The sequence below is a fragment of the Hyperolius riggenbachi genome, chromosome 3, assembly GCF_040937935.1.
Source record: "Hyperolius riggenbachi isolate aHypRig1 chromosome 3, aHypRig1.pri, whole genome shotgun sequence".
NCBI classification, from domain to species: Eukaryota; Metazoa; Chordata; class Amphibia; order Anura; family Hyperoliidae; genus Hyperolius; species Hyperolius riggenbachi.
The window spans coordinates 259,771,548-259,789,399 of record NC_090648.1 but is presented as its reverse complement, the minus strand read 5'-3'; the positions used below and the strand labels follow the sequence as shown (position 1 = coordinate 259,789,399).

The window sequence follows — 17,852 nt, the reverse complement described above, 5'->3', positions numbered from 1 at the left end:
CAGGATTTCACGATACATGGCTCCGTCCATTTTCCCGTTAATGCGATTAAGTTGTCCTGTGCCCTTAGCAGAAAAACACCCCCAAAGCAAAATGTTTCCACCCCCATGCTTGACGGTGGGGACGGTGTTTTGGGGGTCATAGGCAGCATTTTTCTTCCTCCAAACACAGCGAGTTGAGTTAATGCCAAAGAGCTCTATTTTGGTCTCATCAGACCACAGCACCTTCTCCCAGTCACTCACAGAATCATTCAGGTGTTCATTGGCAAACTTCAGACGGGCCTGCACATGTGCCTTCTTGAGCAGGGGAACCTTGCGAGCCCTGCAGGATTTTAATCCATTGCGGTGTAATGTGTTTCCAATGGTTTTCTTGGTGACTGTGGTCCCTGCTAATTTGAGGTCAATCACTAACTCCTCCCGTGTAGTTCTAGGATGCTTTTTCACCTTTCTCAGAACCATTGACACCCCACGAGGTGAGATCTTGCGTGGAGCCCCAGAGCGAGGTCGATTGATGGTCATTTTGTGCTCCTTCCATTTTCGAACAATCGCACCAACAGTTGTCACCTTCTCTCCCAGCTTCTTGCTAATGGTTTTGTAGCCCATTCCAGCCTTGTGCAGGTCTACAATTTTGTCTCTGACATCCTTGGACAGGTCTTTGGTCTTTCCCATGTTGGAGAGTTTGGAGTCTGCTTGATTGATTGATTCTGTGGACAGGTGTCTTTTATACAGGTGACTAGTTAAGACAGGTGTCCTTAATGAGGGTGACTAATTGAGTAGAAGTGTCTAACCACTCTGTGGGAGCCAGAACTCTTAATGGTTGGTAGGGGTTCAAAAACGTATTTCACTCAATGAAATGCAAATCAGTTGCTATCTTTTATTTAAGGTTATTTTTTCGATTTTCCTTTTGATGTGCTATCTGCCACTGTTAGAATAAACCTACCATTGAAATGATACTGTTCTGAGACTTTTCATTTCTTTGTCATTGGACAAACTTACAAAATCAGTGAGGGGTCAAATAATTATTTCCTCCACTGTATATGTCTGGAAGATGCCATTAGTCTGCCTAAATGTTCATTTATGAATTATTCTGGGTAGCAAATGGCTTTTTTCTTTCTTCCATGCCTGCGAATAATCCCATATTAGGATAAAAATCCGCAAAACTATTCATTTTCAACTTGAGCGGATGCAAAAAGACATGGTGGTAAAAGTGCGCTCCATCACACATCCGCACAGTCATTCACATTACCTGCTGTTTCGCATTTGCTTTGCCCATTGCCATCACGACACTGCTGCTCGGTTCAGGGAATAGCCGGTACAGAATGGAGGACGGCAGGAGCATGGAGCTCCCCATTGGTTTACAATAGACCAATTCTCCGTAGCAACAAGGACGTTTTTCAAATAATTTTAGCCAGAGACCCTGAACAAGCATGCAGATCAGGTCTTCTAACCCAAGTCTAACCAGATTAGCCACATGCTACTTTCAGGTTTGTGTTTCAGACACTGCTAATAGCAGGGAGGTCAGCAGGACTGCTTGGAGAAACTGGTATTGCTTTAAAGCAGGGGTCCCCAAACTTTTTCGGTCAAGGGCCAGGTCAACATACTTCAGACTGCTGGGGGGCCGGAACATACATAAAAATATGTGGGGCACAACATTTAAAGGTGCAGAGGGCCACATCTATAAGTTATACATTTTGTTTGGGGGCCAGTGTTTTAAAGGAATCATATATGGCTACCAACACAAGCCTTTCAACTTCAGATTTCCTTTAAGTCATTTACAGAATATTGCCGATACTGTAGTGCATGGATAGAGTTTGCCACACCAGTAATGCAGGACTGCCGTATCCCTGCCAAAGTAGCTACAGCAGATTTGAGATCACACTATTCGCACGTTATTGCTATTTTTTAAGAACGGTTTATCACTACACGTCTAATGCTGAGAACACACGATGCAATTAATTTCCCGTCCGTTTGACACGTAATCTGACAGGACGTTGTATCGTGTGTACATGTCCAGACTGCTCCCCATCGATAAAGGGATCAATTTTCCAGGCATAACTTTGCTAATTCATTCCCTTTATCAATCAGAAGCAGATTGTACAGGTTGGAAATAATCGTCCGATTCCAGTTGATTAGACCAGAAGATGCACAGTGTGTGCCCAGCATGAGGTCCTGAGTGCAGACAGACCCCTTGGTATTCTTTATCTACTGTGATCTTAGGAAATAAAAGGACTAGGTTTATGTGCATTGAACAACTTTGTGACTTTTTGAGAAGTGTCACGCACATTTACTTACAAATGCAAGCTGAGAATTAAATTAAATTGTGCAGGGTATGACCATTACTTTGTAATCTACAAACATACAAATATTGGGCAGCACGGCGGCGTAGTGGGTAACTCTCTTGCATCGCTGGATCCCCGGTTCGAATCCCAGTCAGGTCAACATCTGCAAGGAGTTTGTATGTTCTCCCCGTGTCTGCATTGGTTTCCTCCCACATCCCAAAAACATACAGATAAGTTATTGGCTTCCCCCTAAAAATTGGCCCTAGACTACAATACATACACTACACAATACATACATAGACATAGGACTATGGTAGTGATTACATTGTGAGCTCCTCTGAGGGACAGTTAGTGACAAGATTATATATACTCTGTACAGCGCTGCGGAAGATGCCGGCACTATATAATAATAATAATATTACTATTCTACAGGGCAACTGTTTTGAAGATTGAATCCAAGTATCAAACTTTGGAATACAATACAGAAGACCCTCCACTGTGGTTTGGATATGACCGTCACGGTTACCTGTTCAACAAGACATCACATCTGGAGGAGACAGATGGAGATACAATAGATGACCCAATGGATGTGTAGTCTACAAAGAAGTTGTGATTTTTTTTGGAAGACATAAGAAATTACCTTTTATGTAAGCACACTGGGGAGGTTTATTTAACTGAATTGGAATACCATATATGGGCAGTCACTGCTTCATTTTAGGAATACATCACACCACAATTCAGCCTATCCAATTCCTTCTATGCTGCCTACAGAACATTCTGGGAAGAGGTGAACCTGGAATTATTAAACTCTTTATATGACAGATAATTCAGCAAAACAAACAATGGCACTGGATAAAATCAATGGATTTGATGCATGTAAGGCAGCCAGACATGGCTCACATCAGGACTTGTGATATAAAAAAAAAAATATATATATATATAACCCAGATCCTTATCACATTTGTGAGATTTCCTCAGGGCTGACCATTTTCCAGCTAAAGAAGGTTGCAGATTCAAAGACTTTCCAGTTAATAAATCCATGATGCAATTGTACATTTCGGCTAGGTTCACAGTAGGTGTTGCTTTCCCTGTAAGGCCCACTGCACACCAAAACCGCTAGCAGATACTTAAAACACTAGAGGTTTTTGGAGCAGATTTCAGAACGATTCTAGGCATGTTTAAAGACGTTTACTAAACATGCCTAGCGTTTTTTGGAGCGTTTTTGTGTAGCAGATTACAAATATTGTTACAGTAAAGCTGTTACTGAACAGCTTCTGTAACAAAAACGCCTGGAAAACCGCTCTGATCTAGCATTTTTCAGAGCGGTTTAAGCTTTTCCTATACTTTACATTGAGGCAGAAATGCTTCTGCAAACCGCAAAAGTGCTGCAGGACCCACGTTTGCAGTTTACTAAAAAACTCAAACCGCTGGTGTGCACCATCCCATTGAAATACGTTAGCCAAGCGTTTTCACAGGTGGAATCGGTTTGGAAACCGCTACAAAAACCGCTTGGTGTGCACCAGGCCTAACAGAAGGAGCGCAATATAAGAGAACGGGAAAGTAACGCTACACGTTATCCATGCATTGCATACAGTGAGGCATACAGTAAATGTAAAGTATGCTTCACTGTTAACATGCATGTCGCATGCAGTTATACTGCACTGGTGCATCACAGTGGCAGAAGCTGCATGTGGCCATTACACCGTAAACGCAACACATTACTGTTAACTTAGCCTTAATGCTTGTTATCAATGAATTATCAATTATAGCTGCCACTATACTCCAAATACAGTGATTGCCTTCTTTGTCACAGGAGCCGTCTGTAAACGGTCTAATTACATAGACTGCTTTAAAAAAAAAAAACACCAAAAACGGAGAAAATCAATGCAGAATTTTCAATAAATTAAAGTTAGTGAACCAAATTAGACTTCACCTGTAAAAAATAAAAACAAAAGTCTGTAGATTGATGGAGAATGCAATAAACCCAATTACCTAACTGAGGTTTTCACTAGTAGATTTTCTTTACTGACTTTGTACTGTATTATTTTTGCATATAATACAAGAAAAACAGCCAACATTAAAGAGACACTGAAGTCTTTTTTTTACCTTATTTTCTTATTCGTCCTTCAGCAGTAAATTCTAAGCTGAATCACCCCATCCCTGCAGCAGAACGAGTTATTTATAGCCCTGAAATTGCTCTGCAAACTTCCAGGGCTTGCATCGTGCTTCCTGGTAGATGCAGAGCTTTGTGCAGTAGCTCTGCCTCTACTCCAGTCAATCTCCGCCCCTCTCAGTCTTCTTTCACTGAGAGGGGCGGGAAGAGGTGGAGATCGGCAGAGATTGACTGGAGTTGAGGCAGAGCTACTGTACAAAGCTCTGCCTCTACCAGGCAGCAAAATATACAACCTGCAAAGTCGTGGAACTTTGCAGGTCAATTTCATGGCTATAAAAAACCCATTCTGCCGCAGGGATGCGGCGCTAATCTTAGTGAACCAAGTCCAAAGTACTTTAAAGCACTGCGTGTTGGGGGCAGGCTCTATAAATACATAATGTACGGTAAGTGGCAGTTCAGTCATAACTTGCGGTTATAAACAATAAACTTCTTATTAAACAAACACTATTATCTGTGGCACAACTGTGGTGCTGGATGGCAGTAAGCACACACCATACAAACCAGTCTTCCTTTCTCTGTAAGGGTGGATAAAAGTAAATATTGATGGGATATGAGAAATAGTGCCTCCTAACTTCAGGAGCTGATGCTTTTACATTACCATAACTTCTCGCAGCATCTAAAAATACAGCATATTTACATAAAGCAGCCTTCATGTTTAGACCAGCATGGCATGTTTTGGTCTAGTATACCATACTCAATTGATCCATAACAGTTTATTTGAATGAAATTGTGTCAGTTTCTCTATGAATCAACCCTGCAGACACGTACATGCGTTTCCAATAAGAATTGTGGTTAGCCACACACCTCATGCCACACAGCAATGCAACAATGGTGCCTGCTGCTCACACAAATAAGGATCACAATTGATAGATTAAAGAGGAACTCCATCCTAAACATACTGTCATTAAGTTACATTAGTTATGTTACTTAAAATAGATAGGTAATATCTCTCTCTACCCACACGGTTTTAAAAGAACAGGCAAATGTTTGATTTCATGATGGCAGCCATCTTTTTGGTTGAAAGGAGGTGACAGGGAGCATGAGACACAGTTCCAACTGTCCTGTATCCTGAGCACCTCTCCCAGTTGCTAGGCAACGTGAATAAAAACATAGGAAATCCCATCATGCTCTGCACAGCGTCAGGGAAAAAAAGCCCTGTGTCTGTCGGCCTCTGGCGCATAGCCCCGCCTGCTTTCAGGAAAGTACCATGGCGCTTTCTCTATATACAGATAAAGATAGAGAAAGAGCAGAAGATAGTGCTTTCTCTATCTAAATGTGTCATTTACACTGAATTTGCTCTTTGACTGTGTTTTTATGCTTGTGTTCCTGAGGTGTACTTGAAGGAAAGCTTATAATCCTGGGAATACACCATACAATTTTCTGTAATGCTGGGTACACACTGAGATTTTATGGTCGATTTACTGTCAGATAGATTTCCAACATGTCCAATTTGCTTTCTGATCGATTTCCGAGCATTTTCCGATCGATTTCCTATTAAAGTTAACGGAAATTGTTTGGGAAATGCTCAGAAATCGATCGGAAAGCAAATCAGACATGTTGGTAATAATTGATCTGACAGTAAATCAACCATAAAATCTCAAAGTGTGTACCCAGCATTAGATTTACCTGCCAGATAGTTTCCAACATGTTGGAAATGTATCTATCTAACCATCTGTCTGCCTAGCAATTAGGCATTGTTCTACTCAGCAGGAGATAACCAGAAGACAATGCACCAGAGATAATGACCATTCTCTACAGAAAATAATCTAATTATGCATACTAACAGAAAATCTAATGCTGGGCATACACGGTCAGATTTATGCGCTGGATCAAGCCGCTGGCTCGATCCCGGCGCATCCCTGCCGGCGCCTGGATCAATCCCCGCTCGTCCCCGTGGGCGCTCCTTATCTTCCGCTCATTCTCTTTCCATTGTCCACCCGCGGATATAGAGCGCCTCGCTGATCGGACCTTTCGGAAATTATTAATCGAGCCATCAGCGGCTCGATTGATAAGGGGGAAACGAGCCGTGTATGCCCAGCATAACAGAAAAATCTAACAAGAATCTAACACAAGAATCTAACACAAGAATCTAATACTGGGTACACACGTTGAGATTTCCCGCTCGATTCGCAGGATCGAACGGATCGATTCGATTATTTCAAACATGCTCGATTGGATTTCAATCTTTTTTTTATGTTCAGTATGCACAATCGACGGCAGGAACGATCGAAATCCGATCGCGCATGTTTGAAATAATCAAATCGATCCATGAATCTAGCGGAAAATCTCAACGTGTGTACCCAGCATAACACAAGACTAACACAAGGATCTAAAGCCCAATCTACACGATACGATTCTTTGTACGATTCGATTACTATTCTATTTACAATCCGATTAAATCCGACATGTCCAATGGGGATTCGATTCGATTTGCCATTGAATCGAATCCCCATTCGGACATGTCGGATTTAATCGGATCGTAAATAGAGTCGAAATCAGATCGTACAAAGAATCGTATCGTGTAGATTGGGCTTAACAGAAGAATCTAATGCTGGGTACACACTGAGATTTTATGGTCAATTTACTGTCAGATCGATTTCCAACATGTGCGATTTGCTTTCCAATTGATTGCCGGGTATTTTCCGATCGATTTCCGTTAACTTTAATAGGAAATCGATCGGAAAATGCTCGGAAATCGATCGCGTGTACCCAGCATAACAGAAGAATCTAACAGAAAATTGTATGGTGTATTCCCAGCATAGACGCTGCAAGTGAATTGACAATACATGCATTAGAAGTTAGGATTCATACACACTAAAATGTCCAACTGATAAACTTCTGTTTATTAAAATTAAATACAAGAGACAAATACTGTTAAAATAATTTGATTCCATCTTTCACCATTTTTTTTTTTTAAAAGACAACTTTTCTTTTTGCCAGCATGTAAACACTTCTTTTTCTTATACCCTTTCAGTGTTTTATACACACCATAGCACAGGGATGAACACATCATAGGAGCCAGGTAGCCAATACTCCTTGAATATAACAGCTGGAACCTGAGTTTTTCTCCAGTTGTTAGTGGAATGGGCTACTGGACTGTACAGACAGGCTCCTCAGTTCCACATTAATGTGCCCAATGCTGCTGTACTAACAGAGTTATAAATGCGAAAATGGCAAAGTTAACTTATTTTATTGTAAGGTGCAGTGTTTTGTATATTACAGTACTCCTTTCTTGACAATCATGTGGGACAAATGAAATCTAAAAAATAAACCGTTCCTCCTATACACCGAACATAATCCAATAAAATAGGGACAGCATAAAATGATCAGAAAATAAAACTAATACAGTCAACCAACAGCCCTGGAAATTCAACCAAAGAAATGCTATATATTAGCTTTGTCAAAGCTCTCCACATCAATCCTGAATGGGCAGGATACTCGTATGGTTCTAGGAGCTCTGTACTGAAAATGAAGCAATTCAGCGACAGTGAAATTATGTAAACAAAGTTAGTATTTCCAACTTGAACTCCTGACACATACGTTGGCTCTGCCCTGATGACTGAAGCTGGACTGTCTCCAGTTAGCCTGTTGACAATACAAATTTAAACTGTTTGTCAAATTCTACTAGACAAGGCACAGCTATAACCGTGTTCTCAATCTGTAACCAAGATATGGAAGCACTGCACAATTTACAGGCATTGCAGCAGAAAACCAATTACAGTATCTGTTTTTTTTAGCTGGGGTATGTCCTGGTGTTTTTTTCATCTAGAATAGTCTTCAGAATTCCCAAGGATTGTAAATTTCCCTGGGATAACCATGATGAAAGCATTTGCTGCAATAAAATAAAAAACTTTGCCTGGAAGACAAGACCTGATCATCGCTCTTACAAGGCACAGTGCATTAGATAATAGCTTAAAAAGCTGCATTACGGAGCCTATTCTAGGGAATTCTGGCAACGGTGTTTGTGAACACACCCCAGTCTAAACTAAAAGCACGGATGCCAATTCACAGTCTAGAAAACCAGTTCCAAGGAGCTGCCCTTTTTCCATATTGTTGAATATATATTATAAACACCACCCAGATATGCTGTAGCCATGTGCCCTTCTGCATTTGGCATAATCCTAATATAGAACCAGTCATACAGTGAAAGTACCAACAATAACCACCTTTCCTACTGAATACATATTGCAGGGAACAAACATCCACAATCTGATTTAAAATGCCAATTTGCATTTTACAGTTGACTTACTTTCTATCTATAGTGGTATAACAAGTAGTAAGCTGACTGATTTAGCCAGTGATTATGGCAGTGTCCAGTGTTTGCTAGAAATCTCAGGTTGTGTGCAGTTTTAGAGACTCCAGCCAGTCCTGCAGTTTCAGATATACTGTTCCTCTCTTGGCCTCTGCTTCTATCCACCTTTGTGTTTCATTCACCAGATTAATAGTTGCTGAAAATGAGATAAAAAGTGTTTCATTAGACTGGGTACTCATTTAGTAGGGATAAAAAGCTAAGCTGGTGTTCCAGGATAAGCTGCACGCCACTATAGAGGACCAGTTGCCTACGTTTGGGAAAAGTGTAAACCTGCATATGTCCAATATTATCAGACTTTCTTTGGCTTCTCTGGCAGGCCTTTAATTCTTGCACTGTAGAGTCAAATTTTAAAACAACATAATTTTTTGCCTATCTTTTTGGTCCCTCCTGCTGCTGGAGGGGGCGGCTAATATCTCCTGTAATACATGGACTGGTTTGTGGTAAGACTCAGTTTGCAAAAGTCCTGTCACACTTATGTTTCACCGGATGAAAAAAAAATTCAGTTACCTGGGGCTTCTCCCTGTTCCCCCGCTGCGGCCCACTTTTGCTTCTGCCACTTTATGACCACTGCGCCTCTGCCACTCGCCTCTTGGTTTGTGCTCCCGTTGCCAGAAGCGTACTGCACAGACGCAGTAGAGATTTCCTGGTACTGCGCAGGATGCTCCTGGCCACAGGAGCACAAACGAGGATGCGCGCAGGCACAGTGGCCGTCGACTTGTAAAATCGGCGGTGAGGAACTGAAGCCGCAGCGGGGGACCGGAGGATCTTTGAGGACCGGTGTGGGACAGAACGGCTACAGGGGGCTAGGAGTAGCCCCAGGTAAGTGATTTTTTTTTTACGTATCTTCAGTTCCGCTTTAAGGCGCTGGGAAATTTGGGCACAGGTGAAGCTGAACTACGGCTCAACCTGCTCCTGCAAAATTCCCAGCGACGTAAATTACTATTCCCCACCAAGCCGCCGTGAACTGTGGGGTAAGACGTAATTCAGCTGCCAGCTATTGCTAGTCCCTCACACCTTACCACGGGAGGAATACGGTTAATTGTTCTACATCGAAAACTTGTTTTTTTAGATCGTTTGGACCCAACTAATATCCTGATATTTACACAATTTAGTTTGGGGTGTTAGCTGACACAAGATAGTAAATCTACCTTGGTAAAAGAAGCTAATACTTTGCTGAGGTGAGGTTAGAGGAAAGTGTAATGTCTAGAAGAGTTGGCTACTCTCTTGGGTGGATCAAAAATGACAAAAGTATTGGACGATGCCTGATAAGTTGCATTCTTATATCGAATATTCAGTGACTTCTTGTATTCTGATACGGAATGTCTTGTGACCTGTTGTATTTTTTTTTTATTGCTTAAAAAAATTGTTTAATAAAAACAAAAAGCTAAGCTTGCAGGATACTGGGTATTCTATGAAGACACTCAAATTATTTTTTCTAATTTACCTTCCCCCACCTAAACTGCTGCAGGTTTGTAGATTCCAAGTTCAAAACTTGTATTATGCATACTGAACCATAATTGCTATATAATGTAAATGACCCATAATTTAATTTGTCTAGCTATACACTGGAGACATCTTCCACTGACTGTATTACACTGCATTGTTCTGTGTCATCTGCAATCACAGAAACAACGCTTTAGAACTGCAGCTGCTGAAGCGCTTCTGGGTCGGTTGTGTTTCCCAGCATTCACAGGGAGGACAGATCGTAAATTTCACTGCTTTGACATTGCACGAGGAAGAAGTAGGCCAGGGTGACAGAAAACTATATAACATAAAAAATAGGTTCACAAATTTTATTGAATTTATTGTCAATCCTTTGTATTTCTTTCTTGGCTTTTAAAGTGAACCTAAATTGAAGAAAAAAAGTAAAGGTTTAACTTACCCGGGGCTTCTACCAGCCCCCTGCAGCCATCCTGTGCTATCACAAAGCGATCCTCCGGTTCTCTGCAGCACACTACTTCCGTTTTGGTGCGCGGCCCTGGTCCGCATGCCTCCTGATCGCGTTCCCATGGACGAAAGCATTCTGCGCTTGTGGCTGTCGACTCGCTTAGTTTGCCAGCTGGAAGAGGGTCGCTGCGGGGGACTGGAGGATTCCTTGGTGATGGCATGAGCACAGGGCGACTGCAGGGGGCTGATAGAAGACCCAGGTAAGGGTTCCCTTTATTGTAGTGTTTTGGTATTCTCCCAGATCACTACGGTAAGACTCAGCCAGGAGACAGAATACAGTACAACAAATGTACCTTTTAATATGGTTTGCCCCTCTTTGGAAGTATTCTCGATTTCTTGTAATTTAACCTCCGGGCTGACATTCACTCTGGCTCCTGCTAGCTGCAGGTGAGCCTCAAGGTTTGCAGGTATCTTTAAAGTAATGCTTCCTACAAACGAAATGAAAGTGAAAATAATACCTTACAAGAGAAATACATAGGAAAAAAAACAAACAAAAAGTGTGTGTGTGTGTGTGTGTGTGTGTGTGTGTGTGTGTGTGTGTGTGTGTGTGTGTGTGTGTGTGTGTGTGTGTGTGCATACAGTGTGTGTGTGTGTGTGTGTGTGTGTGTGTGTGTGTGTGTGTGTGTGTGTGTGTGTGTGTGTGTGTGTGTGTGTGTGTGTGTGTGTGTGTATGGTGTGTGTATGGTGTGTGTATGGTGTGTGTATGGTGTGTGTGTGTGGTGTGTGTATGGTGTGTGTGTGGTGTGTGTGTGGTGTGTGTGTGTGTGTGTGTGTGCATACAGTGTGTGTGTGTGTGTGTGTGTGTGTGTGTGTGTGTGTGTGTGTGTGTGTGTGTGTGTGTGTGTGTGTGGTGTGTGTGTGGTGTGTGTGTGGTGTGTGTGTGGTGTGTGTGTGGTGTGTGTGTGTGTGTGTGTGTGTGTGTGTGTGTGTGTGTGTGTGTGTGTGTGTGTGTGTGTGTGTGTGTGTGTTTATTATAGATCGCAGGCACTTTCACAAAATCAGCTCACTTACTGACAAAGAGAAAAGTCATAGACTATAGCAGTAATCTTCCTATGAAAATATTGAAGGAAGTTATTGCATTTGTTACAAAAAAAATTGCTTTTAACCGAGCTCTGTGTATTGCAAGGATGCATGACATGCGTTATTTCAGCTTTATGACTTTTTTTTTAAATGTGCATTTAAAATACAGGCACTCCCAACGTGTATAACAGACATTGACATTTAAAGCGGTTTAAAACCCTGACATAATATTCAATAAAAACAGGTTTTCCTACTTTTTATATGCTATACGGTTATCATATCTGCATTTGTGCATGAGTATTATTCATTTAGAAGTTATAGGTTCCCAAAAGTACAGTTTTTTGCTTTGTGAGCTGACTTTGCATTTTAATAAGAACTGGTTTTATTCATTGCTGTATTGCAGGCAGACATGCTTTCAGTGTCTCTCAGTCTCCCCAGCTCCTGCACAGTCAGAGAATGTGTCACATTCCTCACTAGATACATTTAAGTAAACACGAGATCACAATCTACAACTTCTGATGCATCCACATTTCACTGCACTGAACTTTTAAGCTCTGTGTGTAACCCTTCGAATGCTGGTCTAGTAAAAAAAAAAAAATGCTGGTTGCATATCATATGCTGTAAATAATGTTTTAGAGCAAAGATGAAATGCTGGGTAATATTCCGCTTTAAAGGATACCCGAAGTGACATGTGACATGATGAGATAGACGAGTATGTACAGTGCCTAGCACACAAATGTGTGCGGTGTTCCTTTTTTTCTTTCTCTGCCTGAAAGAGTTAAATATCAGGTATGTAAGTGGCTGATTCAGTCCTGACTCGGACAGGAAGTGACTACAGTATGACCCTCACTGATAAGAAATTCCAACTATAAAACACTTTCCTAGCAGAAAATTGCTTCTGCAGCAAGAAAGAGATAAAAAGCGAAATTTCTTATCAGTGAGGGTCACACTGTAGTCACTTCCTGTCTGAGTCAGGACTGAGTCAGCCACTTACATACCTGATATTTAACTTTCAGGCAGAGAAAGAAAAAAAAGGAACACAGCATAGTTATTTGTGTGCTAGGCACTGTACATACCCATGTCTATCATCATGTCACTTCGGGTATCCTTTAAGAGTGTCAAAATTTGCCGCCAGTAAGTGGACTAGTCTACCACGAATCTTGTCGCCTGCAGGGATCAGGATGTCTGTTCACGGCACAGTGCTGTAGAGATGTGTCACTAGGATACAACCTCTTGACACATTCTGTTGCTATGGAGGGGGGGGGGGGGGGTAGCGGGATTGCGGAGCGGCTTCCGATGGGAGGGGCACCGAAGTCAACAATGTGCTTGGCTGAGATGATCTTGCACTCTGGATCTCTCTTGATTTTCAGCAGAGACTGCCCTAACTGGTCGCTTTGCTAAGAGCACTTAATGGGCTTGCGAGGGGAATCTACTAAAAAAAAGTTATTTACCTTATTGCAACAGCAGACCTCAGACCAGACGATCGACGCCTCCCTTGTCATTCTCAGACTCTCATCTAAATTCATGCTTCATTACACGACCCGACCCTCCCTTGGGTTGCATTATCTGATGGCGATTAGAATAGCCCCTGAACAAGCATGTAGCAGATCAGATGTTTCTGACATTGTCAGATCTGACAAGATTAGCTACATGCTTGTTTCTGGTGTTATTCAGACACTACCGCAGACAAATAGATCAGCAGGACGGCCAGGGAACTGGTATTGCTTAAGGGCTAGTTCACACTTGATTTAAAAACGTATCCGTAGCTACGTTTTTTGTCCCGGACGAAAAACGTAGCCACGGATACCAATGTTAAAAATAGGAACAGTACACACTCAAGTTAAAAACGTATCCGCGTGCGATCCGCGGAATACGTTTTTAAACCCGGAACGCTGAGTCCGGACTTGCAGCATTTTTCACGGACCCGTATACACGTACGGGTAGTGAAAATCAATGGGGAAACGGGCCTCCCTCTTCACTGACATTTTGGGACACTGGAAACGGATCAGTTTCCAGTGTCCCATGGTGAAGGAGGGGGCCGCCATGCTGAAGGGGGTAGCAGCCAGGACGGGGGGCTGCGGGCAAAGCGGCGGCCAGGGGGGGTCACATCCCCCCCCCTTGCTCACCTGGGTGCCCCCCTCCCCGCTCCCCCTCCAGCTCGCATATAATGTAATAATTTGTACCTAATGAAGTTCGGCGAGCCGGGCACTTCCGCCCACACCGCTCGCCGTCACTTCCTGCGATGCCGCCCACTGAAATACAGAGGGCGACATTGCAGGAAGTGACGGCGAGCGGTGTGGGCGGAAGTGCCCGGCTCGCCGAACTTCATTAGGTACAAATTATTACATTATATGCGAGCTGGAGGGGGAGCGGGGACGGGGGGCACCCAGGTGAGCAAGGGGGGGGGGGGGGATGTGACCCCCCTGGCCGCCGCTTTGCCCGCAGCCCCCCGTCCTGGCTGCTACCCCCTCTAGCAAAAAAAAAACAAAAAACACGCAAGCGGATCCAAAACGTGTGCTGCAAAAAAGGCAGCACGGATCCGCTTGCGTTCCGGGTTTTGAAAATCGGAGCCCGGACCACGGATGCGTCCCGCACCCGGAGCTAGTGTGGCCCAGGCCTAAGAGAAAATAAATATGTCAGCCTCCATATACCTCTCACTACAGTTGTCCTTTAAGCATGTGTACCAGTCTTTGGAATAAGGTAACGTATACCTGCCCTTTCATTAACAGGAAGACATCTAGCAATCTCAGCTAGGATGTTCTTCTGAAAAAAATGAGTGGCTAAAACGCTGACAAGATCAAAACTCAAGGTTATTACAAGGCCTGGAATGACCTTAATGCAAGTATATGTCAAAGTAAATCTGATAGCAAAATCTGATAGCTGCAAGGACCATATTACATGAGTAACACTATTTCTCATGTGTAGTAAGTAGACTATGTAATGCAGACCTTTGTTTATTCAGAAAGAAGAAAGTTAGGGCTGTTATTGAACAAATCTAAATGATTAGTTTACCTTTATTAGATTTCAAATGCACTTTCCCAGCTTGTGTAACATACACATCTATTGTTCCATGATTTGTAGTAGCCATTAAACATCCATCTGAGGAATCTGAAAAGTAGAGATAAAATGAAAGTGCATTTCTCTTAGGAATCACGCCGTGATGGATTCTGAAGGGTAAGTCTGACAGGAAATAAAATAGCATGCAGATGGAAACTGCATAACATAACTCCTGTCATATTATCACAGCTGTGATGAAAGACTCCCATAACAAGGATTAACAATATTAGAACAGCATAAAGATTTATGTCTTTAGTGGTGAACTACCAGCTGACCAAGTGGAAGAAAATGTTAATGCTCACAGCAAGTAGTCATCAGTCCATATACATTTATCAGTTGATAAGTGAACTTTAATTTCAGAAATGCAGTCCTGATTTTTTACCCTTTTGTACTTCATTGTGAAATTCTTGCTTTATACTGTAAGAACGAATAATGAGGACACCAAATCTAATAAGGAAGTCCACATTGTTTAAAGCTAGACATATTACTGAGGCTTTTTTCCACTACACATTTCTTTGTCAGGGATGTCCACCGTTTCCTCTCCTGTTTGCACATAGAACCTTTAGCTCTGTAGATTAGACAGGGACAAGATATAAAAAGAATAGTAAACAATTTCTTTACCTAGCTTATCCACAATTTTATCCCAATTTGTCAGGGTTTGCAAGCAATAGTAATAGATCCAAAGTGCTTAAAGTGTACCTGAGATGGGGTCTTAAAAAGAGAATATACATATACCTGGGGATTCCGCCAGGCATTTCTGGCCTGATTGCTCTCTAATAGTCTACCGTCGCCACCTGGTTCATCCCCAACTGGCTCCAGTAAGTCACCTAGAAGGGACCAGTCAGCGCAGGCGCAATCCGGCCACTGGGAGCATTCTGCACCTGTGCAGTAGTACATCGCAGACGCAGAACGCTCCAGGCAATGAAAGCACGCGCACCTTCACATGAAAAAAGTTAGCCCCGGAGCGGAGGCCTTTCCAGGAACAATTGCAGAAGAACGAGGAAGAGAGTAGGATGGCAAGGGAGCAATCAGGCTGGAGGGGGCTGGAGAAATCCCCAGGTAAGTATAATTTCTTTTTAGGGTCCTATTTCATGTTCTCTTTAAAGTAAAACTAAAAAAGTCAGCTACTTACCTATGGAGAGGGAAGGCTCTGGATCCTATAGATCCTACCCTGCCCCCTGGTTGAATGCACCTTCTGGGGACCCTCAGAAGCAATCAGGTCCCTGAGGACACCCAAATAAGGGCAGTTCCGTACTGGGGGAAGCCTTCCAAGGGCTTTGAAAGGAAAAAAAAAATTTGAACAAGGCACAGTGCTAGACCAGGACATTGAGACGGGACAGGTAAGGTTCTAGGATATTCCCTCAATTAGGCAAGTGTTTTGTTTTTAAGCTTCAGCTTTGCTTTAATATGATATTCCAGGGTCCAGGATATGACACCTTATCTGGAACTTTCCCAACAACTAACCGATTTACGATATGTACTGCTGTGCTGAAACATAGTCCTACAGCAACAAAAAAACAAAACTAAGTAGCGCCCAGAAAATCTTCATCCTTAAAATTCTGAACAAAATCAAAACCAGGCTTAACTAAGGGTGCATACACACATCAGACCATAGTCTTTGGAAAATGAAAGATCACAGCCCAATCTTACCACCCTTCATGTAGTATGAGAGCATTTCTACACAGTCTATTCTATGGAGCTGAACTCCCCATCAGAAAAAAATCTTTGCAAGATGCTGTACAGACACAAAAGATCAGTATCTGCAAAAGATCTGTTCCTGGCAAAAATCCGTTCCTGCAAATTGCATTCATAGTCTATGGGATCTGCAGATCATCATACACACCTTGTTTAACAGACAATCATCTGCAGATCATCTGCAGATCAGATCCACCAGGATGGATTTTCAGATCTGCAGATGAATGTCAGTTAAACAAGGTGTGTATGATGATCTGCAGATCCCATAGACTATGAATGCAATTTGCAGGAATGGATCTTTTGCAGGAACAGATCTTTTGCAGATACTGATCTTTTGTGTCTGTACAGCATCTGTGTGTGCAGCATCTTGCAAAGATTTTTTTCTGTTGGGGAGTTCAGCTCCATAGAATAGACTGTAGGTATGGCTCTCATACTACATGGAAGGGGGTAAGATTGGTCTGTGATCTTTCACTTTCTAAAGACTATGGTCTGATGTGTGTATGCACCCTAAGACGCCGGTGAATGATTAAAGTACTGCTAGACAGAACACCTTTACCGCATGGAATGGACAATGGACACGGACCATTTACCATCAAATTTTGGGTGAGCTCCTCCTTCACTTAGCCATGACATTACAAATGGGTTGTGGGTGGGTACTCCAGCAAGTCAATGACCCAAAACACATGGCCAAGGCAACAAAGGAGTGGCTCAATGAGAAGCACATGAAGGTTCTGGAGAGGCATAGCCAGCCTGTAGACCTTAATCCAATAGAAAATCTGTAAAGGGAGCTGCAGGTTCAAGTTACCAAACATCAGCCTCAAAACATAACCGACTCGGAAAGGATCTGCCAAGAGGAGTGAGACAAAATCCATCCTGGGATGTGTGCAAACCTGGTAGCCAACTTCAAAAACAGCCGCCCTCTGATTGCCAACAAGGGTTTTGAAACCAAATAATAATTCATCTTTTGATAAGAGAATCAAATACTTATTCCACTCATTACAATGCACATCAAGCTCTGACTTTGGGGTACAGGTTTTTTAGGGTTCTTTTGTTGTTATTCTGTCTCTCACAGCGACAATAAACCTACCATTACAATTACAGACTTGTAATTTCTTAAGAGTGCAAAACAAGCAAAATCAGCTGTTTGTGGGTGAATTTCTTATACTTATTTAGGGCTCAGACACACTATAAGCGCTTTTCTGAGCGCTTGCGATTGATTAGCGCTTTGAGCACTTTTTAAAAATCGCTCCCATTCACTTTCATTAAAATCACTGTAAAAATCGCCACGATAGAGTACATGTAAAACGTACTCAATCACTGCGACTTTAATGAAAGTGAATGGGAGCAATTTTTAAAAAGCGTTTAGAAAAGC

At 42.4% G+C, this 17,852-nt stretch overlaps 2 protein-coding genes across 4 annotated transcripts in view; one reads left to right on the top strand and one right to left on the bottom strand.

Annotated features, from left to right (window-relative positions):
• The window catches only part of FBXL13 (F-box and leucine rich repeat protein 13), a 227,738-nt gene extending 223,466 nt beyond the window's left edge, over positions 1-4,272 (top strand). For all 3 annotated transcript variants that reach the window (XM_068276222.1, XM_068276221.1, XM_068276220.1), the window contains one exon: positions 2,709-4,272. In XM_068276222.1, coding sequence (XP_068132323.1) covers positions 2,709-2,871 — 163 coding nt within the window. In that variant the 3' untranslated portion in view covers positions 2,872-4,272. The remainder of the gene's footprint in view (positions 1-2,708) is intronic.
• Positions 4,273-7,271: 2,999 nt separating this feature from the next.
• The window catches only part of FAM185A (family with sequence similarity 185 member A), an 85,360-nt gene continuing 74,779 nt past the window's right edge, over positions 7,272-17,852 (bottom strand). Inside the window, exons 5-7 of the mRNA XM_068273628.1 lie at positions 14,741-14,836; positions 11,002-11,136; positions 7,272-8,897 (exon numbers count right to left, since the gene is read on the bottom strand). Of these exons, the coding sequence (XP_068129729.1) occupies positions 8,782-8,897; positions 11,002-11,136; positions 14,741-14,836 (347 nt within the window). The 3' untranslated portion in view covers positions 7,272-8,781. The remainder of the gene's footprint in view (positions 8,898-11,001; positions 11,137-14,740; positions 14,837-17,852) is intronic.